Genomic DNA, 27,923 nt, shown 5'->3' on the forward strand with positions numbered 1-27,923 from the left:
ATGCGTAGAGTGATGGAAATGAAGAGTTCTAACTTAGAAATACCTTCATCTTCAAAGAGGCTCAGATTGTATTACATCATGGCTGAACATTTTAGGCCCAAATAATACAGCTCAGGCAAGAGACTACTTTATGCAGACATAACCGTGGTTTCCTGTCAATGGGATATTGGGTCTGGTGCCCAGAATATGATCTTATTATCATTTGAAAGAATCATTTGCCAATGTTGAGGCCTTTTTTGGCTAGTTTTTTTTAAATTTTATTTTTTTAAGTAAACCAGATGTAGATGTTTCAGAATCAACAAATCATGTTGTTTTCTGAACAGATTTGGAATCTATTTGTTTTTGTATCTTGAATGATCTGTGTTTCCCAGGATCACCTGACTTTGTGTGTGTTGTGAACAAGTTTGAATTTACTTTGCTTTGTATCAGTGTGAGGGCTCCAGTTATTCTTGGTATGCCTTTTAGGAGTATTATGAACCTCCATGATGTGTCTTCCCCACCTTTAAAATTCCATTAAAGAGCCAAGAGTTTATAAAACAAAACAAAATATATATATATTCATAAGTGAAAAACAAAATACCAACTCTGACAAAACTAGTAAGATCACTAAACAATGTATATAAATACAGACTTAAAAAAATCATGTGATGTTATTTTTAGTGTGACTGTGGATTCAGTGGAAGAAGTTTAGAATTATATTTTGAAGGAGAAGTTGAACTGTTCCAAGTCATAAGAATGTTGCTTTCAAGTATAAACTTGGGGAAGTAAAGCATTTATTCTACCAAAAAGTCTTAGAGGTAAAATAGAATTCTTAAAACAATATACTGCCAATGTGGCTGCATCCCATGGACAACCTTTTCTAAAACCTTATCTCACATCTGATGAGACCCTAATCATGGGAAGATTGAGTCCCAGATATGTGCTCCAAAGTCTTCTTTGGAAATCATACCAAGTCAGAATGAATTTAAAACTCTTAAATTATATATATAATGGATGATTTCTGACCTTTTTCTCTTCATGATTGCTTCTCTCAATGAAAGTTGTACGTAATGTTAGTGACGAGGATGACCCCTTGATCTAGTGAGGACTTATCCTTCACACAACATTAGCTTTCTTACAAGTTTTAACCAGGCACCAGCTCCACACAGAGCTGAGTAGAGTAACAAGATGTAGGTTGTACTCCTAAGATCACTTATTTCCATGATCTTTATTATTTGAAGGTTTTGGAACAATTTTCTCTTCCTTGCTATAATATTCTATGTGCAGATGAGTGTAAGAAGCTGATGAGAGTCCATTGTCCATGCCTGTCTATGGGAGGGAACTCAGGGTCAAGCAGTGTATGACTTGTTAGGAATTTGCACCAGGATAGATTTAGGAAATTTAGTTGGCGGGGAACAGCATCAGATACTTCAAGATTTAGGGACATTGCTGTTTCTCATGGGAACTGTTTACCTTCTAATAGAGGGTACGTAGAAAACAGGAACTGGAAAGAAATTTGAAAAGTACAGATATGCTAAATGAACACAATTTCTTTATATACTATCACCATCCACAAGAACAAGAATGATAACTAATCAAGGTTCTGACAGTTGCCTTGTGTGGGGATAAGTCCAACAGAAGTTAATAAGCAGAAAAAGATAGAATGGGCTGTGTCAATATTTGGGTTAAAATAAATTATCTAAACAAAAGCCTATTGGTTTCTAAGAGTTATGGATGTCTCCATAATATTTACCTCAGCAAAACCTAAAATAACCTTCTATTGGATAATTCTCCTGAGGGATGAAACTACTCTGAGGTGACTTTAGTAAGTCTTAGTTCATATTATGGGTTGAATTGTACCCCTTCTCCCCAAATTCATATGTTGAAATCCTAACCCCTAATACCTCCGAGTGTGACCTTATTTGAAAATAGGGTCTTGACAGAGGTAATAAAGTTAAGATAAGGTCATTGCAGTGGGCCCTACCTAGTCAAATATGACTGGTGTCCTTACAAAAAGGGTAAATTTAGACATAGAAATACCCATAGGCTATGAAGAGAGGTAGAGAAAAGATGGCCATTTATATGCCAAAGAGAAAGGCTTGGAACAGATCCTACCCTCATGGCCCTCAAAAGGAGCCAACACTACCAACACCTTGATTTCAGACTTCAAGCCTCCAGAACTGTGAGAAAATAAATTTTTGTTGTTTTAGCCACTCAGTCTGTGGTTCTTTGCTACAGCAGCCTAGGGAACTAATACAGCCCACAACCATCCCATCAAGGACCACAGCCATTGGTCCTGACCAGGTCCTTAGGCATCATCAGTCCTTTCTTTGTCAGGGTTGTTGGTGTCACACTGGGAGACCAGGAAGGAGATAAAATGTAAGATTCCAGTTACAGGGGGTGTCAAACAACTAATGAGAAGGTGGAACAGAAATACAGAGCCATTTGAGTTTGATTACTCTCATGATTTATTAATATTCAGATTGAAAAAGGAGCCTTAGAGCCGCAAGTTACGCTAATTGGCACATTTGCTTTATTTATTTTCAAAACAAAGTGGGTTTTTAGATTATTTTTCCTTTTTGTTCATTCCATCACATTGAAAAGGAGGAAAAGAAAAATGGTTTTGAATTCACTTGATATTTTGGACTCCTCAGATGAACGGAACATTGCACACACACTTGGAACAGAGAGAGAGAGAGAGGAAAGTGGACTCCCACAGGGCCACACGCACCAATTCAAAAAACTTGGATACAGTGCAAGAATTTCCCAAAATGATTGGATCATCATTACCAAAAACTCGCCATAACAACACCAAGAAACAAAAAATGTTTAAGCCACACTGTTTGACTTGGGATCTTTCCTGCTTTTTTTTTTTTTTTAAATGTTTGCCACATAGAGAGAAAGAGGGCTAGTGGGTGGGAGAGGAAAGACTCACAGACGTGAGCAGGACAGGAAGGGAAACTTCAGAGTGGAGCTGAGAAGAGGGTGGGGAGAGACAGGGCCCAGGAGAGGGGAGGGTGGGGACGTGGAAAGCCATTTCTTAGAGTTCAGGCATGTTCTTGGTCCGCCTCGAGTTCTTCTTTACCCTCATCCTGCCGGGCACTTTCCTTAGGTTTGGTTTCATCTACAGCTTCTGAGGAAGAAAACAAGGTGGGGGTGGGGAGGGAGAGAAGAGTTAGTATTTTGTCTCATCTGTTTATATGATAGTGCAATGCATTTCTTCTTTTCATACCATGTCACAAGAGCTTTAAGATAAAGAGATTCCTATCTTAGTAATATAATTTCCAAGTTCAGAAGAGTTTATCTCCAGAAGATTGTTCAAGGACACATATGAAGAGCTCAGGAACAAAGCTATGATATTTGGAGCAAGGCATCCACACAGAAATTACCCTGGTCTCTAATTTCTCAAGCCTTACAATCAAAGTATCCACACATAAGCTCTTAACGTAGGGAATCAACAATAATCTTGGATTTCTTTTTCCATCAGTGTCAGACTCATTGTGACAAATACTTTATGTGGATCATTGAATAGCCAACCCAACCCTCTCATCCCTTATTTCTAGTATTATAAAGGCTAGAAAGTGAAATACTTGAATTTCCAGCTCCCCTTAAAGCTAAGGGTGTCCATGTAACACAGTGATGGCCAATTAGAAACAGAATTCCCTGGGGAGGACTCCAGAGGAGGTGTTTGCCTGGTACTTTCTCCCATTCTTGATGACTAAGTCATCAAACAATACCTGGTAGTGTAGCAGCTATTTTGTGATCATCAAACCAAACCTACACACTAAGGATGGTGGAGCAGAAAGAAAAAAAAACCCCTGTTACTGTGTGACCATACTATTCCTGGACACTTTCTCTTCGACTTTTTTTTATTATGTGAGACAAATAACTTACCTCTTTAAACCATTGCAGTTTTTGGTGTCTTGCACTCAAAAATATTCCCAATGAATACACTTATTCATAAGGCAAGGTGACTTTACTAATCGCTCTTCTGTCTGGTTTCCTTATAGAACTCCATTAGTTGATTTCATGCTACAGATAGTCTACTAATATGCCAGCCAGTGGAAAGAGAATTCATTTGCCCTGAAATCACCTGTGTTACTAACCTAAACTTTCTATTTTGGGGTTTCCAAGACCACCCCCCAGCTCAGTGATCTGCTAGAACTCACAAGAATCAACAAGCAGTCCTCTTCATGGATGGGGTTTATTATGGTGAAAGGATACAAAGCAAATCAGGAAAGAGAAAAGTTGCATGGGGTGAAGTTTAGAGGAAACCAGGCCCAAGCATCCAATAGTCACAGAGGATAGGATGTGCGTAATTCCTCCAGCAGTGAACTGTGACATGTGTGTGCTGTCATCTACTAGGGAAGCTCACTTGAGCTTCCAAATCTGGAGTTTTTACGAAGCTGGTCATGTAGACACTTACTACCTAGCAGTCACCAAATCTAGACTCCCAGAAGGAAAATAGATGTCCAGCATAAACCGCATTGCTGCACAGTTTAGGCACAGTCAACACTCTTAGTTAGGGAATGATGAGGACCCTCTCAAAGTCCAATTTCCCAGATGCCAGTCAAGGGTCAACTTGATAAGCAGGACTTCCTAAGAACTGAGAGATGTTGAGACTAGAGATATGGGGCTTTGTATTTATTTTAGTCTTCTAGTGTTTTTTATTTTATTTTTCAATCACAGTTTACATTCAGTGAAGGTGGGGGTGGGTGGGTGAGTGGGTGGGAAGAGATTAACTAAAGAATGAACCAAAGACACAGACAACAGGGTGGTGAAAGCCTGGGGTGGGGGGAGGGCGGGGGCAGCATGGAAGGGGTCAATAGGGAAAAAAAGGGGACAGCTGTAATACTTTCAACAATAAAGATAAATATATATATTATTTTGTATTACTTTCAGGTGTACAGCATAGTGGTTAGACAATCATATACTTTACAAAGTGATCCCCCCAAGTATTTCCAGTACCTACCTATACAAAGTTATTGCAATATTATTGACTATATTCCCTATGCTGTACTTCACAACTCGTGACTATATTGTAACTACCAATTTGTACTTCTTAATCTCTTCACCTTTTTCACCCTCTTCCCCTCTGGCAACCACCAGTCTCTGCAGCTATGAGTCTGTTTCAGTTTTGTTTGTTCACTTATTTTGTTCCTTAGATTCCACAGATAAGTGAAATCATATGGTATTTGTTTTTCACTGTCTGACTTATTTTACTTAGCATAATACTCTAGGTTCATACATGCTGTCACAAATGGTAAGATTTTGTTCTTTTTATGGTCAAGTAATATTCCATTGTGGTCTTAATTTGCATTTCTCTGGTGGTTAGTTGAGCATCTTTTCATATGTCTATTGGCCATCTGTACGTTCTCTTTGGAGAAGTGTCTATTCAGTTCCTCTGCCTAGTTTTTAATTTGATTTTTTTGTGTGTTTTTATTTTTTGGTGTTGAGTTGTATGAGTTCATTATAACTTTTGGATATTACCTCCTTATCAGGTGTGTCATTGGCAAATATGTTCTCCCATTCAGTGGGTTGTCTTTTCATTTTGTTGATGGTTTCCTTTGCTGTGCAATAACTTTTTAGTTTAATGTAGTCCCAGAAATGAAGTCCTTTATGACCATTAGAAGGGCTCCTAAAAATGTATGTCTCCTTTAGGTCAGTCAGCTATATGTTTATATTCATATAAAGCTGAGCATTTATAGCCAAATAAGACCAATGTTGCTAAACATATTTTTGAAATTCCTTCTTTGGAATGCTATCTAATAATATTTTTAAAAATCTCTTTAGTAGCAGAGAATGTATATCTCCTTGAAAATAGATGAGATTTTTTAGAATTAAATGAAGCTGGTCTTGTAAATAAGGTAGTAATTATGATTTAAAAAATTTACTTTATGATTCATTTTTGACCAAAGTTTTAAAGTCTGATTTATTTGGGGGGTTTGTAACTGACTATAAGTTATATCTAAATTGCAGTCATTTTAGTAAGGCTACAGACTACTAGTCATAAAGATTTTTTTGAGGCCAAATCCTTCCAAAATGACCATTATTAACTCTTAAAGAAACAGTAAACCAATCATATTTTTCAGGAAAATTTTTGGAAGCAACTAACTCAGTTCTGATCATCATAATACTTTATATACCAGCAGTGTTCCTCATGGATTACAGAAATTTAGTATGAGAATGAATCATTTAATTTTTGGCCAAAAGAAAGCATCCAGATATATTATAGTGAGGGCTTTCTATAGCAATTTGAAGTATTTTTAGAGAATTTACTTAGTTCCCAGCCTTGTCCAAAGCTTTGGATACTACAGGTATGCCCAGGATGGTTTACTATCCTTATCAGCTCTAAGAAATAATGTATTTAGTGCCCTCTTCAAACTACAAAAGAATAGAATATTGATATAAACTGTCTAGAAACATGCAGAAGGATTAGCTGTAGGAGCGAGATAACACTTCAAAACTCTCTTCCTAAAATAAAAACTTGGGAGCTATTATGTATGATTTGAGGGAGATTAAAATATTCAAAAGAAAAGGTGGTGGAAATAGGCTGGGTAGGATGAGAAGAATTATATATTTTTGGAATAAAGGGAACAGAATTCAAAAGGGAAAACAAAAGAACAAAGCAATAGGTAACTCTGAGAAGCAGCCATACTTTCTATCCCCTATTGGTGTGGAATCAGGTAAAATCCTCCCAAATTCCCCTACTTGCTTTGCCCGGGCCAAGGAGAAAAGGTGAAACTTGACAAACATTTGTTAATTGTGACAGGAAGTCATTGCTATTTTCTATTAAAAGAGCTTCCATATATACATATTCTCTCCCCATATGCTTCAAAGTATTTGAAATAGATTTATTTATTTATTAAATATATTTTTATTGAGCACCTGCACTTTTATAGGTATTGAGAAGAAGCAGTGAAAACAACAACAAAAAATACCTTTGCTCCTGTTTAAGCCTTCCATAATATACTTTTAACAAACAATGAAATCTATAATCATAGTATGTCAGCAGTGAGAGGGACCTTTAAGATCATCTAGTCATTAAACCATAACTCTTCAAGGGCAACAATACCTATTTTTGTTCAGCTTTGAACTACTAGCCCCCCAGCTCTGCCATGCCCAGCACAGAATCTAGTGCAGGGAAAGCCCTCAACTAGTATTTGTTCAATGCAAGAATGAATGGACTTCCTTATTTCACAGGTGAGGAAACTGAAGTCCAGGCACAGGAAGAGATTTTCCCTAAATCACAAAATTTGCTCATGACCAAGCCAGGACTAACACCTAGGTCTTCTGCTTGTCCAGTTTTCCCATTACATTAGGTTGCCAAACTCTACCAGAAGAAGTTCCGGTCAAATCTGTTCTATCAATTCAGCACTCAAAACCAAGTATCTAGGGTTCACAAAACTTCTGTGATTAAAAACAAGTTGTTGTTCTAAAATGTAAAATATAAATCATAAAATTAAAACATAAAGTTCAGTTAGTTGACTACAAAAGGGAACACGTCAGTCAGTTAGCTGGGACTCAAGTCAGTTGAAGACACAATTCTATAAACATCATATTTTATATGAGATGAGAGTAATTTTATACTTGTTTGATATTATTGTTATTATTGAATACTAAATAAAGGGGGTATCTTTGTGTTAGATGAAGGGATAACTAGCTAGTAAAAAAATATGTCGTCAGTGGATTCAATGAAATTCTTATAGGTCACCAAGAGATTATGGATAGGAAAAAATCTAAAGTAACAATCTTTTATAATCACAAAAGTGAGGTAAGCTAAGAACTCATAAAAATATTTTTTAAAAAAATAAACCTACATGCAAATGAAGGAGATAGCAATCAGATATGCACCACACGCCTACTCTAGTTAGAGCCACTTTGATTGGAGACTGCACATGAGTTTTAAAAAGGTTTGAACCTCAGACAAAGGGAAACAGAATCTGAGTTATACATAAATGGGTCCTTTTAAGCCTGAATGTCAGCAAGAATTTCTGGAGATTGCTAACTTGCTCTTTCTCTCACTGATGCTAACTAGAGACAAATTAGTGCAGTTAATAAATCATGTTAACCATATAGTTTCATATCTACATTTTCTTACCTGCTCTATTCAGCAGCCTCTCCACCTGGAAAGAACCATGAATTATGACTTTCCTGGCCTCTTGTATAAAGCATTTAGCTATAGCTAACATATTTGACCTCTTACCCTATGTTCAGAACAGTTCTAAGTATTTCATTCTATGTCATTTTATTTAATTCTCACAGGTACCTTAATCATCCCATTTTATAGTTGGGAAAGTGAGGCACAGTAAGATGAAGTAATTTACCTAAGACCACACTGTTTGTGAATGGCAGCAGTGAATTCTAACTTGGGACAGAGCCATCTCGGTAGCTTCTACTTTAGATTGCCCTCCCTGCCCTTAACTTTGATCAAAAAGAATGGGTGTTCCCAGAGTGGGAGCTGGAGCAGGGAGTCCACGGGTATGTAAGCCCGGTGCCTACAAAGTCTGAAAACCATTCTTGCTAAAAGGAACTTAGAATGAAGGGAAGAATCCTGATTAGCCTTGGATAATATAAAATCTTGTCTTGGTACTTTCTGGCACTAATTGAATAATTTTTAAATGCTAGAAATGAGTTAATATGTACAGTAATCTTTAGTATTTTGTGCAGAAACTTTGATCATCACAGTGAGTGGCAAAGATAGATGAATGGCTGAGGCCAGCTGGTCACTCTAATTATCATGATCCAATTAGGGTAATTAATCACATTCCCCATCTAGAGGATCAGCCTCCCACTGAGATAGTTATTGCTTAAGAAGAAGCTGTAGAAGGTAAAGATTAAGTGACATGTTCAATACCAAGTGACACAGAATGAGTGAGTGGAAGTGCATGGTCTGAAGCTGGCAAATGAGGAAAGCCTGGAGTTGCTGATATGACAGCTGAAATCCAGCAAGATAAAGAGTGGAAAATGTTTTTGCTTTTTCAGTTGGCTCTGAATATACTTTTATTTATATTAAACAAAAAAACCTAATGCTAATAAAGTTCAATTAGATGTTTATCTAATAATAATACTGTAATTTTGGTTAAGACATTACAAGAGCAAGATTAAATTATTCACAGGATATATATCTCTATATCTGTCTATCATCTATCATCTATCTATCATCTATCTATTTATCTATCTATCTATCTATCTATCTATCTATCTATCTATCTATCTATCATCTATCTATCTATCTATCTATCTATCTATCTATCTATCTATCTATCTATCATCTATCAATCATCTATCATCTTAGGTGACCAGTAAACTTAACCTGTCGTAAGAATCATTAATATTCTATCTCATGAAAGCTTCTCTCCACAATTCAGTCTTCACCAGGGAAAATCAACCCTCAAATTCAGTTTTATTATGAGATGGAATATGCCCCCCCAAAAAACAAATGATGTTGCATTTTAGTGGTTGGGTCTAAAAGGGGTGAAAAGGTTTTTTTTAAATAAAATTGGGCAGTTTGTATAATTATTTATATTAAACATTCTTTAAATTCTAAAAAATTACAGTCTGTCGATTTTTACAGATGCTGTTAGAATCTGGTAAAGAGCTACAACCTTCTCTGGCCTTGACATTTTAACCTTAACAAAACATTCCTTTTTCCAGGCCCAAATATCTCTTAGAAATCACCATGTTCTCTAGCAGTCTCCATGTATTTCATCATTTTCTGTGTTAACTTAAAAACAGAGAATGAACACCATAGACAATAAAGTCATATATTCTTAATGTTCTAGAGTTGAAGGATGCTGCCAAAGAGAAGAAAAACATATAAATTCACTCATTTATTCATTCAGTGAAAGGTCTTGGGTCATAGTTACTATGTGCCATGCATTGTTCTACACACTGCAAACACAGCAGCGGTGATAAAGCAATGAAAACACCAAGCAACCATCTCTACCTCCTTGGAATTTGTATGCTAGTAATTACTGTTGTGTGTATTGCTTGTTGGAGAAGGGGTGGTAAAGAAAGACGTAGTAGCTAGGTAAGAACTCAGCCCAAAGGGGCATGATTTCTCCAGGGCCATTTCCTGATTTTCAAAGTTGAATATCTTGAATGAATCCCATAAGTTTTGAAACAGGAAAAAACCCCTAGTAGTTTCACACTCTGGATTCACAACAACTATTCTTAAAAAAAGATCAAGACCTCATTAAGACAGCAATAAAAATGGAAGCCATTTCTCTACCCCTTTGAAACAGTGTGGGGTAGCCTTAGATTAAGGTAACCCATGGATGCTTTCACAGTGATCCTTGAAAAATGTACACCAAACTGGCTCTCTGATCCTTGCTGACATAGATTCTGGAAGCAGTTCTTGCCTCATGCATTCCATTCATTTCCTCGAAAGGGTGAGAATAGCACGTCTGCACATTCTGTTGGTGAACAAATACCAGGAGCATATGCGCAGCCAGGCAGCCGGCTGCAGTGCTGCTGGAGGGATGGCGGTGTTCCCAGCTGCCATCGCCTACGCGGAGCTCTAATGGCCCTGTTTACTGGCTCCGGTCCAGGCCCCTCCACAGCCCTACATTACTGAAATTAGGTTGAGTGGATTTCCGAGTAAAACATTACCTCTTGGGACCTGCCCAGCTCTCCCCAGCCTTGTCAACATTGATTAAATAGAAGCTGCTATCATCCTGGGGCCATGCCCACAATTACTCTACCAGTCACCACTGGGCTGGGGTGTTTGCTCCTTTCCTTTTTATTTTCATCTTTCTTGAATATTAAGTATCATCATCTCAAAAGCTCAAAGGAAAGTAATAAAAAACATTCTTCAGCTAGCTCACACATGTCCCTCTTGTTACTCACATGGTCTTCCTCTTGGGCTGTGTACCAGATGTGGATCTGAAGCCTGATGATGGCTTTTGGTGGTCACTGGGATCCACATGTTATGCTTTTCATGATCATATTTTATATTTCAAGCTTCCTTCAAAGCACTGAACCACTGTATACCATTTTGATGTCAAAGGAATGGTGCAAATATCACCTAGGTCCCCTCCTTGTTTTCTGAGCCTTTGAAAAAAGAGTATAATCCTATTGCATATAACACTATTCACTTTAGGATTTCATAGAGTAACAAGCAAGAATCTAACCAAGAAGAAAACTCAGAGGCAGCATGGTAGGGACTCAGTGATTTCTGAAACATACTACTTCTCTCAGAAGTTGAGGCCTAGGATCGATGATTTATGTTCCAGCCTTGACAAATGGGGAGTTAGCAATAACGATGATGGCTCCTCTAACACTGAGAAATTCGGAGAAAGGCCATGTCAGGGATAGGAAAGTGATATGAAATTGAATATTGTCAATAGCGATGACCAGAAACAGTTCAGCCTAGAAATTAAGTTTGTTTTGTTCTTTTCTATAAAATTATACATATATTTTTAAAAGTTCAAAATGTTATCTGACCAGAGTTCAACTCTGCATTTCCCCTTTTGCTTCATAGTATCCCAGGTGAGGAGTACCCTACCCAGGAGAAAATCTTAGGTGCATCTCTCTAGCTTTTACAAACTCACATTAATGTGAAAACCTGGCCACACGTAAAACTAGTGGTGGGGGCTCTGGGGAACTGAAAAGTGCAGGCAGTGCCTATCGACATTTAAAAATAGTAAAACACTCATTGGACAAATAAAAGGGGGCGAGGTGTCTGGAGTAATACTCTGAAATTATACCAGGAAGATACAGTGTGGACTCTGATTCAAACGGAAGAGGTTCCCTCTAATCAGAATGAAAGATAGTCATATCTGTGTTCAAGAACTAACTTAAATCAGGAGTCCTGAATAAAAGTGCTGCCTTTTCAATTTTGCTAAATTTAAATTACTCACATTTCAAGACTTTTAGCGAATGAAGTAAAAAATAAATAATGACTATTTCAGATTTTATAAATGGGCTACCAAAGCAAAAAGGGATAGCAAGAAATCATTTATCTTTATTATCTCTCCCCTCACTTGCCTTCAAATATTCTGAACATGTTTACAGTCCTACTTATGGCTTCCAGATGTTCTACCTTCCTCATTGCAGATGCTGTTGGGGACCCTGTCAGATGCCTTTCACCAGCCCATGCATCCATTGCCCAGCTGTTGCAGGTGTTGGCTGCTAATGCCCACATCTGCTCCTTGTTAGGAGATGTGTGTAGCAACTCAACCTGAGGTGCCTGAGAGGTCATGTTCCCTTTTCACCCCATGACTCCAGAGCCCTTGCTTTTGGGCAAAACAGTCTCTATGGTCCAATTTGTGCTTCAGAGCTCTCTGTGGGATCAGGCTGAGACTACACTTTTCCTGATCCCACTTCTTAGCTATTTACTTCCCTGGCCTCTCCTCTTTTCTCACTCACTTATAGATTTCCATCAATAGAGCATTTGCACAAGATTCCCTTCTCAGGGTCTGATTCTAAAGAATGGGACCAAAGTTATTCTTTTAACCCAAAATCAAGGACTGGAGTTGGAAGGCAAGCCAGTGAGTTGACCTAGTCAACGTATCTATCAAGTGCTGCTTAATCTTCCCTCGTGGCCCAGCTCAATTGTTCTTTCCACACCTCCAAACCTACCCTAGGCAGAAGTAATCACTTCCTTCCCTCAGTTTATATGGAAATTACATCCTTACATTATATATCAGTTTGTGGTGTCCTTGCTGGTTTTCTTGCCTGGGAACTAGCTTCTCAAAGGAAAAGGGTACATTTGCTAGCTTTTCAATTCCACAAAGCCAGACAGTTTTCATTTTGTTTACTGGCAAATCCCAAATGCCTAGAAAAGTGCCTGGCAAATATATACATATATTTTTTAATGAATCAGTGCATCCATTTTACCCCAAAATCCTAGTGTCATACTTATCCCAAGATAGGCATTCAATATTTCCAGAAAGAAAGAAAGTAATGAAAAAAGGGGGAAATCCCAAGAACGCTTTGTGACATGTAGATAAAACCTCAATTACCTCAGGCAGAAAAATTTTGGACCTTTACTGTTACCATGACTAAAGAACAGAGGTTTGTCTGAATTTCAAAATATTGGATTATAAAAAGAAGCCCTAATATTATTCTGGTTTATTACCATGGAAAACATTATTCTATCATTTTTCTTTCTTTCTTTTTTTGCTAATTTTAATTTTATATCTTCTAATTTTATAACACATTATTCAGATACATAAAAACTGAAATGTAAAAAATAGATAGCTACTATACCATAATAACTTTAAATGGCACAGAATAACAGATAAGAGAGGTGGTTCTAGAGCCAAGCAATTTGCATTTAAATTCTATTGCTGTAGATTGGTGCAGTCACTGTGGAAAACAGTATGGAGTTTCTTCAAAAAATTAAAAATGGAACTTCCTTTTGACCCAGGGATCCCACTTCTGGGAATATATCCAAAGAAACCCAAAACACTAATTAGAAAGAATATATGCACCCCCATGTTCATTTTAGTATGATTTATAGCAGCCCAAGTGCCCATCAGTAGATGAGTAGATAAAAAAAACTGTGGTACATTTATACCACGAAATACTACTCAATCAAAAAAAGGGGGGGGTGTCTTACTTTTTTTGACAGCAGGGAGGGCCTGGAGATTACTATGCTAAGTGAAATAAGCCAGTCAAAGAAAGACAAATACCATATGAGTTCACTTATATGTGGAACCTGATCAATAAAATAAATGAACAAAATAGAAACATGGATACATGGAACAAATTAACAACTGTGTGTTATGTTTTATATATATATTAAAATATATTTTATATATTATATATATTTTATATAGTATATTTTATATAATATATATTTATATGTTTATATTACTTATACATTTATATATTATATATTTATATTATATATATTTTTTATATGTATATATAAAAAATAGACAGAGGGAATGGGGTGGAGGTAGGTGGAGGTGGGCAAAGGAGGAGAAAAGGAAAATGGAAAGAGACTTTGCTTGGAGCGATGGGCACACTATGCATTATGCAGATAATTTTTATTGAGTTGTACAATGGAAACCGATATGGTTTTGTGAACCAATGTCACCCCAATAAATAAAATAAATAAGTTCTATCTCTGACATTTACCATGATTTTTAGTAAGTTTTTAAATCTCTTATTGCTTCATTTTCCTCATCTGTAATTGGTGATAGCACTGGTACCTGCCTCATGGGCTTTTTATGAGATTTAAGTGTGTTAATTATTTTAAGTACTTAATAATGAATGTTGTGTTTCAGTAAGTGCTCAGTAAGTGTTGGATATTACTATTAAGTGACTGAAAGGGAGCTAACATTGGTTTAAAGTTTATTATGTGCCAATCATTGTTCTAAGAGGTTACGTATATAAGCATTCGATATACATCTTTCCTGACTCCCCATTTCTTCATCAGTAAAGTGGGAATAATCGTGTCTACCTCACAGATTTGTGGGCAGCATTAAATGAGAGAATGAAGCACCTAATACAGTGCCACTACCTTGCTCACCTAAAGAGAGTTATCTTCTTCCTCTCTCCACACTCCTGCTATGCCATCTTAGCCCACAGCCAAGAAGAAACTTTCTTCAAATACTCAAAGAAAAGTCTGTGACTTATGAAGTTTTTGCTTGTAGAGTGAAAATTTAAAAAAATCATTTGAAAAAAGGCTTTGACGTCAAGGCCCAAGGGCCAGAAATGATTGCAAGGGCAAAGATGAGCATTGATCAAACTTGAGGGGCATGATTTTGTGAGTCAAGAATCAAGGCTGCTCAACAGTAATGTCACAAAAGGCAATTGCCTCTGTCATGACCTCTACTTAAGAGCAGAACAATCTTCTCTATTTCATACCAGAAGAGTAGCAGCCAGTTGATTTCAAAAGGAAATAACTTATCCTCAGCCTTAGCTCCATATGATTCCCTAAATTTTGTAGCGAAAATTTACCATACTGAGTGAGTGAGAACCAACTCACCCCCTACCACTGGATGTGTAGTAAATCTTGTATCCAGTAGGCAAGTTAAAGAGGATGACAGATCTCCAGGTTTAAGACTTATACCATATCCAATTTTAAGAAAAAGTTTCCTTATTCAATGATAATTACTGAATTCAAAACTTGAAAAAGACCTAAAACTTCCTGTCCCTTAACCTTAAGGAAAATACTCAGATACAGTGAAAAATTTCAACTTCATGATGAGAAAGACCTTTTCATTTCCAAGAAGGCTTGCAGTCATCTGGGGACAGGGCGTGTGCTGGGGAGGCATCGGTGGGGTGCGTAGTAGACTGTTCTGATAAGGTAATTCTTTCTACCTGTGCACAACTCTTTCTCTTTTGGGGGGCCTTCTGAAGCAAGGAATTCCAGCAGATTTTGAAGAATAAAGACAGAAAAGATGGAGTAGGAAGGGACCATTCTCTTAAAAGAATTCCAGGCATAGAAATACCATACTTTTTGAGGAACCTTATAAAAACATGAGCCCCACCCCTATCCCAAGGATTATCTAATTCTTCCTGCTGCATTTTGGAGGAAATTAATAATTTTCAAAAAATCAGACCTCAGGTACTTGATGTTAATTATTTAGATCCATACTTAGAGATGAAGAAAAATCAAACTGTTATTATCATAATTAGCTAGTTATTAATATTAACAGTAAGAAAAGAGCAAAAGGGAGGCCAAATATTATAAGCATGGTCACCTGGGCAGCTTCGCCAGGAAGCTACAACTTCACATTCCCTCCTTTTCTCCCCCCTTTTTCTCTTTACTGTCCTCCCTCCCCTCCCTTTCCTCTCCCTCATTTCCTTCTACCTTCCCTTCCTGCCTCCTTCCATTTATATTTCTCTGTTATGAAAAAGAAGGTAAGCTCAATATAATTTTGCTTTAAGGGCTACCAGAAGTAATTATATTTTTTAAATTAATTTCGAGAGAGAGGGGGGGGGAAAAACATCAATCATGGATCAGTTGCCTCCTGCAAATGGCCTGACCAGGGATTGAACCTGAAACCTGGGTATGTGCCCCGACTGGAAATCAACCCACTACCTTTTGGTGTACGGGATGACACCAACCAACCAAGCCACACCGGCCAGGGCCAGGAGTAATTTTAGATATTCTGGAGGCTTGCAGAACCAGCACCGAGGATTATTGTTGTATCAAACTTCAATATATTAAGCACACACTGTGAGAGGTGAAGTGGATATTCTACTCAGAGGAGAAGAAATTGGGACCTCTAAAATGGCAATTTAGACTGAAGAGTCAGCATCAATTATGGTAGGTTTTATAAACTAAGTGACTAAAGAATTACTAGGTAATGAAAGTCCAGAAGTAGTGAAAATTACTACAAATGCTGTCCTATCTAAGAATCCATCCGAGAGCATGACTATGTCGTGAAGAAGAGGAAATCGAAGTGCATGTCATTCCCCCACCCACCACTCCCTCTGCTTCCCAATGAAAGCAGAGTGTTAAAATACGAGCCGAGAAGGTTTAACTCAATTTTGACATTAATTTAAAAACACATTATTGTAACAAGAAAGCCCTATGAAAGGTGTTTGTGCTCTAGGGTTGCACATAGGTAAATAAAAGCAATCTCCATCTCTTACTGTGACAATTTGTTTTTTACTCATTGTGAATTTTCGCTTCCTGGGGCCAGTCAAATTGTAGCACTGCCCGTGAGTGAAAAATTGCTATAAGAATCAATAGCGCTCAGTGCAACAGAACTAGAACTATATCGAATAAGTAATATTTTTATTTTTACTGATTTTTCTCTTAGTCAAAGATGCTAAAGCTCTTATATTTGGTGATAAAGAACCTAATAGTGTTGGCTATTTGTGGACATTGGGGCAATAAGCAATTAAAGAATAAAGACTCCTGGTGAGTCTGGAGCTTATCTGGGATAGAACTTGAGAATCAAGTGTGCTTGCCCAACATATAATGTTGACATCTGGAAAATCGTTCCACTAAGGCTTTCTCTCCTTTACCCACCCAGTGATTTTCCTCCAATGAAGCCATTTTCCAAGATATGCCTGACGCCTAGAATCTACCTCCTACTATCTTCCTTTTTTCAAAACCTATTTATTTGAAAATAATTAGACTATTTATGGAAACTAGAGTAGAAGGAGCTTTAGGAGGCCCCCCAGCAGTGCCTCACCTAGTACAGGGGTCCCCCTAGAACACTCCTGGCCGATGAACAGCCTCTGCTTCCACAGGTCATTCCAGCTCTATCTGTAAAACACTCCTGAAATTCAGCTGAAACCTACCTCCTATAAGCTTTTATGAAATTCTTTCTTCTGGAATAACACAGAATATATTTTCTTCTGTAAAGATAGCCTAAGAATGCAAAGACGGCCTCTTTCTTTAAGAAGTTTAAACACCTGGTTTTTTCCTCTTCAGCCAAGGAACATCATGAAAGAAAAAATTGTAATTATGCCATCTTTCTTCATTTCACCTCCCTTCATTTCTCTATGAGCTGACTTTAAACTTCATCTTTTTTTCTATCAGTGCTCTCAAATTCACCAAAAAAAGAGAGCATATTCCAAATTGTAAGGTTTTTCCCCATTTACCATTGTTCTTGATATTTTTTGACTCCTCCTTTGGACAGTGTTGGCCTTTACTGGAGCTCTGTGCTCCAGAAAACAGTGACAGAAATTCTCCCAATATTCTTTTTTCTGAAATCTCACCACCCTTTGGTGCTCTAGGAAATGGCTTACTGCAAAACACCCTTCTTCATATGATTTGCTGTCCACTTTTTCACAGGACTCCCAGAAGACTCAGGCTGACTCCCTTGTTTACCTGTAACAAGGCCAAACCCAGATCTTTCCTCCTTTGTCTGAACCTGCTGACAAAGCCAGACATAGACACTCCAACTTCCTATTCTTTATCTCTGAGTAAGTAACTGAGATTAGAATTGTTTGTTGCTTTGAAACCATCTAGACACAGAGACAAATCCTGTTCAGCTAAACTGACTACACTTCTCCTGAACACAAAACAACCCCAGTTGTAAATCATCCTACCTGTAACTTGTCTACTCCTTCCTATAAAAGTCTAAGGGAAAATGATCCCACGAAAACACTTGGGACCTGGGGTCCCTATTGCAACAGCTTGAGCAAAATCATCACCTGAATTGTTGGTGCATTTTTGTTTTTTATATCTTCTTAAAATGTTCATTTTTTCTTAACTTCGGTGAAGACTATGTTCTGCATTTACTTCTATTTTCTAACTTTTCTTTTGCCATTCTGGGTCTAGTTTTTAGTCCCTGTACCCTAACATGTCCACAAGCCAAGATTCAATTCTACATTCTCTTTGTAGACTCTGCATCAGAAAACTCATTCTCTCTAATCCTCAACCCCGACCCCACAGCCAAGTAACCAGCAAATTTATATTATCACTGCCATGTTGTTGATCCCTATACATCCCTGTAAGCATATTACTTCCTTTGTCATAAAACTTTAATGATTCCTGCCCTCATATACATCAAATTCCAATATTTCTCTTCATCCTTGACTCTACTCCTGACTCTAATCTTATATCACAGCCTGTACTGGACATCACACGATCACTGTCACTACAAATATAACCTGATTGGCCTTACCATTCTCTCAGTGATCCAATTTAAAATTCTCTCTCTCCATATGCACCTATTATATCTTTTGGTTCTTCTTTCTCAACAACACATCTCTTGAGGCCATGAAATGGAAAAAAATAAAAATAAAAAACAGGAACTGTACTGATACACTTGATGAAAATCATGCCATATGCAAAGGGAATGGAGACTAACCATACTACTACTACTACTACTACTTCGACATGAAACCAGCAGTAAGCAATGGTAGGAAGTGAAAGTGAGTAAAGATAACACAATAGCTGGAAGTACTTGCTTAAGGAAAATAGTGAAATAGGAGGTCAATAGCAGGGGAAGTCAACAAACATTAGAGGCTAATGGAAAATAGTAACTAGAAAGAGGCCAATATAAATAGGCCATGGGCATGTGGGGGAACCTGTCAGCCAGCAATAGGGCCCCCTAATCATGGGTCTGAGAACAAGGCTCCTATCTCTAAGAGGGTGATAGAATAAGACAGGGCCTTAGTCTCAGAGAGACCAGAGGACAAATGAGATGAGTGAGACAGGGACTTAGGTAAAGCAAACCAAGCAGAAGTCTAGTTAGTGGAACTGTTTCAAGTAAGAGACCAATTACTGGTGTTTAGGCACAAGTTGACTTGATGCTGAGCCAATTGTGTGTGTAGGGCCCTTTAAATTTTCCCAATCTAAGAATAAGAATGACATCAAGTCCAGAACCAAGCATAGAAGTCAACCTGAAAGAGTGACCTCATCGGTGGGCTTACAGGGATAGATGGCACTGTACCAAACTGGCATTTCAGGGGGTGGTGGAGACACTAAAGTCTGAACCAATGCAGTCATCTCTTAATACATCTTTCTGCTTCTACGGTAGCCCTCTTGCAAACTTCTCTGTTGTGGTTAGTGGTAGCTAAAATAATTATTTAAAGCCAACATATGATAATGTGAAAAGGGAGAAGAGATGGTTGCTGCCCCAACAAATTCTCTTATGCCATTGAGTCAGAAACAAGGGACATGACTTTCCTTGTTACTTAAATAAAAGTGTACTAAATAAGCTTTTTGTCATGGTCTCACTATAATTTTGCTTGGACATGCTTGATGTCGGCTGTCTGTGTGACCCACATGTCTTTGCCATCACTGCCGGCTCAGATCAGAAAAGTCTCACATAGTAGTACGGCGGCTTTTAAATTCTTCAGAGGTCCTAGGGCATCTTGTCTAATTGTTGAGACCCAAAACAAGAAAATACTAGATATAGGAAAAATAAATTAAGAGTTAATATTGTTTTCTAAGTTAGATTTTTATGAGATCTTGGAAGACTAATTAGTGAATTAAGGGAGATATAGTAATAAATTTGGGGATAAAGATAATATTGAAAATATTCAGAAGTTGTAGGGAAAAATAAGAAAATGATATTTTATTGAAGTTAATGTGAGTATAAACTATAATACAGAATGAAAATCTGTGACATGTCAACACTTTCTAGTCAAAGACTACCAGGAGCACACCCATAATTGAACAAAGTGAGGTTTGTTGGCATGGTGCAGCTAGGGAAAACACACACTGAGAGGAACCATAGGGCATCTCAGTGTCAGGGGTTAGAAAGGACCTATTTGGGCATGTGCTAGGGGATTTGGTTTCAAGGAAGCAGAACTTTGCTCTGGATTAGATGCTGCCGTGAAGCAGGGGTCATTTTATGATTGCGAATCTCAAGAAATATTATCTAGAAGGAAGGAGGAATGAGGCAAGTATCATCATCATTCATATTAGGCAGGTTCGGGAAATACTTGGACATTTTATGGTTTAGACAATGTCCATACAGTCTGCGTTCAGACATGATTATGGTGGTTTTTTTTGTCTTGAACCATCACACAAAGTTTGATGTTGGTGTTCTATGAAATTGTTTGTGTTAACAGGAGAACTAAGGCTTATCTGTGAGTGCCAGGCCAGCCCCTGGCTGTCAGGGGCTGCTTTTCTCCTTCTCAGGAGAAATAAGGGAGATTAAACTTGACTTTCCATATCTGACATGTCATTATTAAGGCCCATCGTTGTGTTTTTCTGTGTCCCACTCTGAAGTTTTCCATCTAGTAACAGTTATGGACGTGTGATTCCCTTGAGCATCACAAAAGAGAAGTGACATTGATTGTACAGAGACAGTGAAAAGATTCTACCTCAACCCAGCACCATCAGCCGAAATGCTTTTACTGGCTCTTAAAGATGCTTATGGCTCCCAATGGACTGGTGGCACTGTTTTCTAATTTAAAATATTTTAATTAAATAAAATCCTTCGTGAGGAAGAAAGAGCGAGCCAGATTGGGGTCTGTCACCTCAGTTGTTTTCTCATTTCATTGATATGACAAGACAGCAAGTTTGGGTTTTCTCCCCCTGTCTCCCCCCCCCCCCCTTTAATGGCCTGTCAAAAGGAAATTCCATCCTGTGTTGGCATTAATGCCTGCTGTAAATAAAGAGGAAATGGTGGAAAGAGGAGGAGGGAAGAGAAGGCTGTGTGTGTGATAGAAGCTAGATTTGCAGCTCAATTGCAAGGCATCTCTCAGTGTCTAGACACCAGCTGCCTGGTAACCATGGGAACCCACCAACTTTGGCTGATGGGCTGAGGAGTGATGACTCTCCGGAGATCTGGGTGGGGGCCTGGCGGTGGGGGCAGGGGACCAAAGGTTGGGAGAGATGGCACAGGGAGTATTAGAGCAATACGGGAAAGAGCAAGAGAAAACAAAACTCTTTGTGAAAGGGCAGCATTAACCTTGTTACCGTTTTTCTCATGCACGTTACACATGTGGTGACAAGGTACAAACCTGCCACACTCTGCAGGTGTCAGGACACAGGTTGCTAAAGATGAATAGCTGAGCGGGAATGATTATATTCCCATCAGCCTCCTGCCAGTGCCAAACGACGTCCTCAGTAAACCAATGTTTTCCACCGTAAACAGAGAGGATCAACAATTGTCTGAAGCCTCTGGCGCAGGAAATTCCTGTCCCTAAGAATGGCTGCCACTTTTACAAGCAGCCAGCGATGACGATTAATCACAGTTCTTTATACCTGCAGAGTCCTCCCTTCCTGCTGCTCCCATTTTCCCTCATCATGCAAGGGCTGGGCTGCTGTTAAATACAGGAGGGTGGCAGTGGGAATGAATAAGAAATGACGAGTTACCAGTTCAGGGCCAAGTAATCAATCATACAATCATATTTTATTCTCTTATTCAAACATAGATCTCTATCACCAGAGGTTTCCAATCCATGGATTTTGAAGCTTTACAGTTGCTTGCTGTCACCCTGGCCTCTTCCCATCATCACATTCCTTTTTACTGAGATTTGTAGGTAGCACTGGCACTCCTACCCCACCCCTCTCATCACTACTTTTGTGCCCATTTCCACCCCCTACCCACATCTCTCCACCCCGTTTACTTGACTCAGTATCATCACATACAGACATAGCTCCGTGGACCTCCAGGCTCCTTGGTAATGCAGAGCAGCCCTTCCTCGCCCAATGGTCTACAGCTATACAGACTAGATTCAGTGTCTGTCTCACAGCGTTTTACCTTTACTCAGGCAACCTTACCCAGCACAGTTAGAATCCAATAGAAGACCTGCTGGTTTTATTGGAGTTATCTGGGTCACAAAACTGTTTTCCAGTTGTGCAAAGCTAACAAATTATATGAGCATTAATCCTTGAACTCTGACTGATAAAAGTCAATAGAGATGCCTGAATACACACACACACACACACACACACACACACACATATATATATATATATATATATATATATATATATATGGTGCTCCCCAAAATGTATACACACATTTTGAATAATTATAAAGGCAGTGTTTATTAAAATGCATTTTATTTTCAAAATTGAGCTATCAGCTATTAAAGTATGTATACATTTTGGGGGGATACCCTGTATGTATAGATACATACATATACACACACACATATATATACACACATATATATGTGTGTGTGTATACCACCAATTCATTAATTTTTATGCAATGATTCCTCTGAAAAAAATGCTCTTGTGTATAAAAAAAGTCCCAATCATATTGAACTATAATAAACATGTAATCAAATTCAACATACTAAAAAGGGCTACTATTAGGTAAATGCTCATTTAACTATAACTTATGATAAGAGGAACATTTCAGTCCACCAGAGACTCTTTGTTAGACATTAAAGCTTGCATGGCTTTGATGTGATGATTTAACATGAGAGAAAGGCAGCTTGTTCCTAAGCAAAGGAGTGTTTTGCTGTCTATTTCCAGTCAGTGCAGCAGTCCCAGTGGTTGAGAACCACTGAAATGGTTCTCTGCTTTTAGAGATGAATCTTTTGCATGAGGAGATGAAACCAATGTCCCCCATACAGGGAGTGACTGAGAGCAAGGGCCTGGTCCTCAGGTGCCACTGGCACAGCCCATTTATAGTCACTGTCAAGTTGCCGACATCTCCTAGTCATTAGGAGGGATAGTGTCACACGTGAGAACTATATGAGTCACCAAAGAACTTGCAGGGGCAAAGAGAGAGAGGGGAACATCTGCCCAGGTAGCGGAGGAGAGAAAGAGTAAACCAAGGAAATGTGAGGGTGATTTGGGGTCCCCTTTGCCACCTGTGCATTGACCATGAGGACTGACCCAGCTACTCTGACTAGATAGCTATTTTCTTCCTCACTCGTTGAATCAGCTGCATTTATTGAGCATTCGCTATCTGTTCTAGTTGCAGGGAATACAGCAGCGTACAAAACAGTAACAAGGCTATAAACAACCTGTCCTCGTGGAGCTTATACTATCATAAAAAATTAAAATGTGTAGCGTGTTAGTGGTGTAAGAGCTACGAGAGCAATGCTGGAAAGGAGAATGGGGGGTGCTGGGGTGAGGGTGGAGCGACAGAATCAAACACAAAGTCTCCTTGAGATGGGACCTGTGAACAGAGAGCTGAGGTTAGAGAGTGAACTCTACGAGCACCCAGAGCAGGGAGGTTTCTAGGCAGAGGAAACAGTAAGTGCAAATGCACTGGGTGTGAGCACACGTGGTTGTTGGAGTTTCAGCAGGGAAATCAGTCTTGCTCTCCTGGAACTAGAAAGGAACGGTAAACGAAGATGACATCCGAGTGGTGATCCAGTGGGGAAGGTGTTAATCACGGGGAATCTGAGGCCATTCTAAGGACTTGGCTTTTATGCAAGTGAGATGGGTGCTGGAGGGAAAGTGAGATGTGCTCAGATTCTAGATGTATTTTAAAGGTGGAGGCAACAAGATTTGTTGACAGATTTAATGTTGCTAAAGAAAAAAGAGTCAGGGATAATTCCAAGATATACAGCCTGAGCCTCAGGAAAAGATAGACTTGCCATTTTCCGAGATGGGGAAGACTTAAGAAGGAGCAGGTTCAGGGAGCAAAGACAGGAGTTTGGTTTTCAAAATGTTTAGTTTGAGGTGTCCATTGAATATACAAGTTGAGGTGTAGAGTAAGCAGCTGTTGGAAATGGGGGGAGAGAGGTCTGGGCTACAGATGGAAAATTGGGATTTATTAGGTTGTAGACAATAGTTGAAGCCACGAACTGGAAGAGATCACCAAGGGAGAAGAGAGAAGGGGTACAAGACGAAGCCGTGGGGGTGCTCCACATTCAGAAACCAGGACATGAAGAAGACGAGCACAGGAGACTGAGAGGGAACAGCCACTGTGTTAGGAGAAAAATCAGGTAATACCCTGGATGAACAGTGACAAAAGTATTTCAAAGAGTAGAGAGTGACCAACAATTTCATGCTGTTGGAAGATCAAAGAAAATGAGGCCTCAGACTTGACCATTGAATTTCTGCAATAGGAAGGTCACCTACAACTTTTGCAGAAGTTATTTCAGTGTAGGGTGGGAGGATAGGTGTGATTGTTGTGGATTCAAGAGAGAGTAGGGATTAATAAATTGGAGACAGTGAGTATAGACAACTCTGGTTAAGAATACAGACTCAGTAGTTAGACTGCTTGAGTGTGAACCTGGAACCCACAGCTTCCCAAATGTGATACTTTGGGCAAGTTTTGTCACCTCCCTGAGCCTTGATTTCTGCACCTATAAAATGGGGACGTAGTATATACCTCACAGGGTTGTTGTAAAGTATGAGGCATATGAAATGCTTAAATGATATGCTTGGTAAGTATTAACTAAAACAGTCTTTATTATCATTTCTCTTAATCCTTAAAAAGAAACCTTGTGAACAAGTTCTATTATCAGTTCTGGAGACTAAAATAATAAAAACTGCTGCTTGAGCAACTATGATGAAAATGCTGCCAACTTTGATCTACTCTCATAGTGTTTTATGACAGACTTAGATTGAACCACCTCAAGGGAGTGTCAAATTTCATTTTCCACATAGTGTAAGGTTCTGGTTTTATAAAAACACCATCTAGTGATCCAGAGTCCTTAATGAATCTTAGGTTTTAACGCTGAAATACTAACCCCAAAAGATTTTTTTCTGATCCCATTGAGCTTCAATGGTAGTTCACATAAAGTACTTTGAAGTGTACAAAATTCAAAGTGTTAAGGCACTGATATTTCTGTGCTATAAAACAGTTCATCTGGCATTCTGTGAAACAGACATCTTTATCAACTAACACTTCTGCAAAACAATAAAAATTGACATTTGTGTAATGGTCTTGAAGCATTTTATGACTATGATTACTATACTTCTAATGTTGTGTATATTTTATTATATTCCTATTGGAAATTCAATAACAACATAGATGGCAATAATTAATCAAAACATTTCATTAAAACATTAACCAGAATATTCCATTTCCCAATTACATTGGAGAACACAGACTTTACTGTAAATGTTTGTTTTTTATCTTGAGGACATCCTAGTTAAATAATAAGAGAACAACAAAAGTAATTAGACAGAGAAAGCAGAAATGAGATGCTGATATAGTCACACCCACTAGCCATGTGGCCTAAGATAAGTTGTTCAAGTTCTCTCGCTTCCGTTTCCTCATCTGTGAAAAAGGAACAGTGATACCCTTCGTCATAGGGTCATTGTGAGGTTTAAACAAGAAACTCCGTGCAGAGGATTTAGCAGAGAGCCTGGTAGAAGACAAGAAAATGCTATGCACAATGTTATCCTTGGTGTTATTGCTGCAGTTGCACTTATTCCATGGTGAGCACCTAATAAGAGAACATCAGACCAAGGGCTGAGTAATCCAAACCTATCAAATATGCATTAGGTTGGCTTCACATGTTAATTAAGGCTTGAGTTAATATTAGAAATTTAGAGTCACCATTGTCTTTGTGAGGAAGTCTCAATTAATTATAGGAGCTCAGTAAACATACATGGCATGTGATAAATTGATATGGGTTTATTCCAGATGGATGGCTTTTGGGGTGGGGCTGGAAAAAACAATCTCCACTTTGATTTCTAGGCTGCCTGCAACAGCAGCCACAGCCACTTTAGGCTTCCAGAGATGCTCACACAGCTTCCTGAATGACTGCACCCTCCCCGAGTGACAGGGGGACAAATGGCTGCAGTCTCCCCACACCTCTCCCCTTCCCATCTCCTTCACCCTCCTGCCAGCCCAGCAGGCACGTGCCGGCAATGAGCTGCCTGCCTCACTGGGATCCTGGGCTCCATTAATAAGCCCTGCAAGGCTGATAATTGGGGATTTGTGGAGCCTGCAGTCTTTCAATAAGCCAGGTTGTTATGGAAACGAGAGGCAGGCCTCCATGTCCATAGTATTGATCCTGAAAAAAATAAATAGAAGTGGGGTGTTGGAAAGGATCGTTTCAATCCATCCTCTCCACTTCCCCCATCATTTTATTTTAGAAGCTCACCTCCAATTTGCACACGTGAGAATTCACAGCTCTCCTCTCTCTTGGTTTTTCCTCTCAGCACTCTCCTACTCCTTTTTAAATTATAACTGAATGTTTTTTCACCTCTAGCAAAGAATCATTTGAGCTGGGTACTAGAGGAACACCAGAGTACACACTCTAAGTGTAATCTAACACCAGGGCATTAATTCTGATTATTTGAGCCAAGAAATTAGCAATGAATATCAATTTGTTTTCCCCACTATTAAAATAACAATAACTGAACAAGAGGTATTGCCTCATAGCAAGATGGCCACACCCAAGGTGAGTCACTGTATTGTGTTCAGTGAAAGGAGTGTCCAGCTCTCAAACCCGCAGAGTAAAAGGCGACAGTTTTCTTGACTACTTTAAAAAATTAAGTGACAACCTCCTTACAATAAAAATCCGATTACTCCATCTGGTTAATAAATCCAGGCATGATGCCTGAGCCTAACTGGCTGGGAGGCCTGTAAATAGCACTAAATGAATCCAGCCTGGAGGCTGCCGTGGGCTCAGAAACACCGCCTCAGTCCCTGCACTGCAAAGACCAGGACACCATTGTTTCCTGCAAAACTTCCCATCTTCCTCCAGCAGAGGGCACCAGCGTAATTCTGTTCCCAGCTGTGGAGCCTGGGTGCAAGAAAAAGTCTGGAGGAAATGATTCCAGGCAAGTGATAGAGTGGTGATACGGAAGGAACAACCTATTGTGACTGGTTCCTACTCTTAAGCTGTCCTGAAATTAATTTTTATTTTTCAGTCCTTCCAAAATGACTAAAAACAGCCTCAATACTGTTAATTGAAGCAGCTTTACTGAATAAACTAAAATTATTGTTAGTGTTTGAACTGAATTACTGAGTGTGGATTACGCTATGTCTACTCTTTGGAGAAACATCAGAGCCATTCTTGGAGCAACAATAATATAATAAAGTAAGCACTTCAACCACCTTCTAGTCACTACTGCGCTAAAAGTGAAGTCCTCTGACCACTTCAAAGATTTTAACAAGTGGATCCAGGGTATCCCACCTTCCCCACACTAACAGCCGCTACTAGGGCCAGAATCCTCACCACCACTCCACAGTGATGTTCACTGCTTTCATTTGGACCCTACTCTCCATCCTGACGTCTGAGTTCCTTCTCTGCAATCACAGACCGCAGCTAGCAAGCAGGGGCGCACTAACAGTGTTCTGTATTGGCCCTGGATTCTTTTTTTAAGACCCTTACAATCAGATTGTAACTTCTATGACCACAGATATTCACTTATATATGTCTATATCCTTCATAGTGCTTAGTGCAACATGAAGATGATACATATTAATAAACAAAATTAATTGAATGGCGGGGAAATACAGTTGTTGGGATATCTGGGTTTATCTCTTCTACTCTGATAGTAACTCATTGGGTGACCGTGGCCAGACCATGTACAACCCCTGAATCCCTGATTATGTCTTGCCTTTCATTAAAACACAACCTCTCCTAGAGATTGTTTGAATACAGTGGAGCTTATTCTATTTGTGTCATGATCCCAGGTGAGTATCTGATGAAATACAAGGACATGAGAATGTCATCCATATACACAC

The 27,923-nt window shown here is 38.8% G+C and overlaps 1 protein-coding gene across 3 annotated transcripts in view; it reads right to left on the minus strand.

Moving 5' to 3' along the window:
• Positions 1-267: 267 nt before the first annotated feature.
• GAP43 (growth associated protein 43) overlaps positions 268-27,923 on the minus strand; it is a 190,018-nt gene continuing 162,362 nt past the window's right edge. For 2 of the 3 annotated variants that reach the window (XM_081138657.1, XM_081138656.1), the window contains exon 3: positions 2,427-3,112. In XM_081138657.1, the coding sequence (XP_080994783.1) occupies positions 3,027-3,112 (86 nt within the window). In that variant the 3' untranslated portion in view covers positions 2,427-3,026. Of the gene's footprint in view, positions 3,113-27,923 lie in introns of all 3 variants that reach the window. The other variant, XM_081138658.1, reaches the window with a different exon arrangement.

This window comes from Miniopterus schreibersii (assembly GCF_964146895.1).
Source record: "Miniopterus schreibersii genome assembly, chromosome: 5".
NCBI lineage: Eukaryota > Metazoa > Chordata > Mammalia > Chiroptera > Miniopteridae > Miniopterus > Miniopterus schreibersii.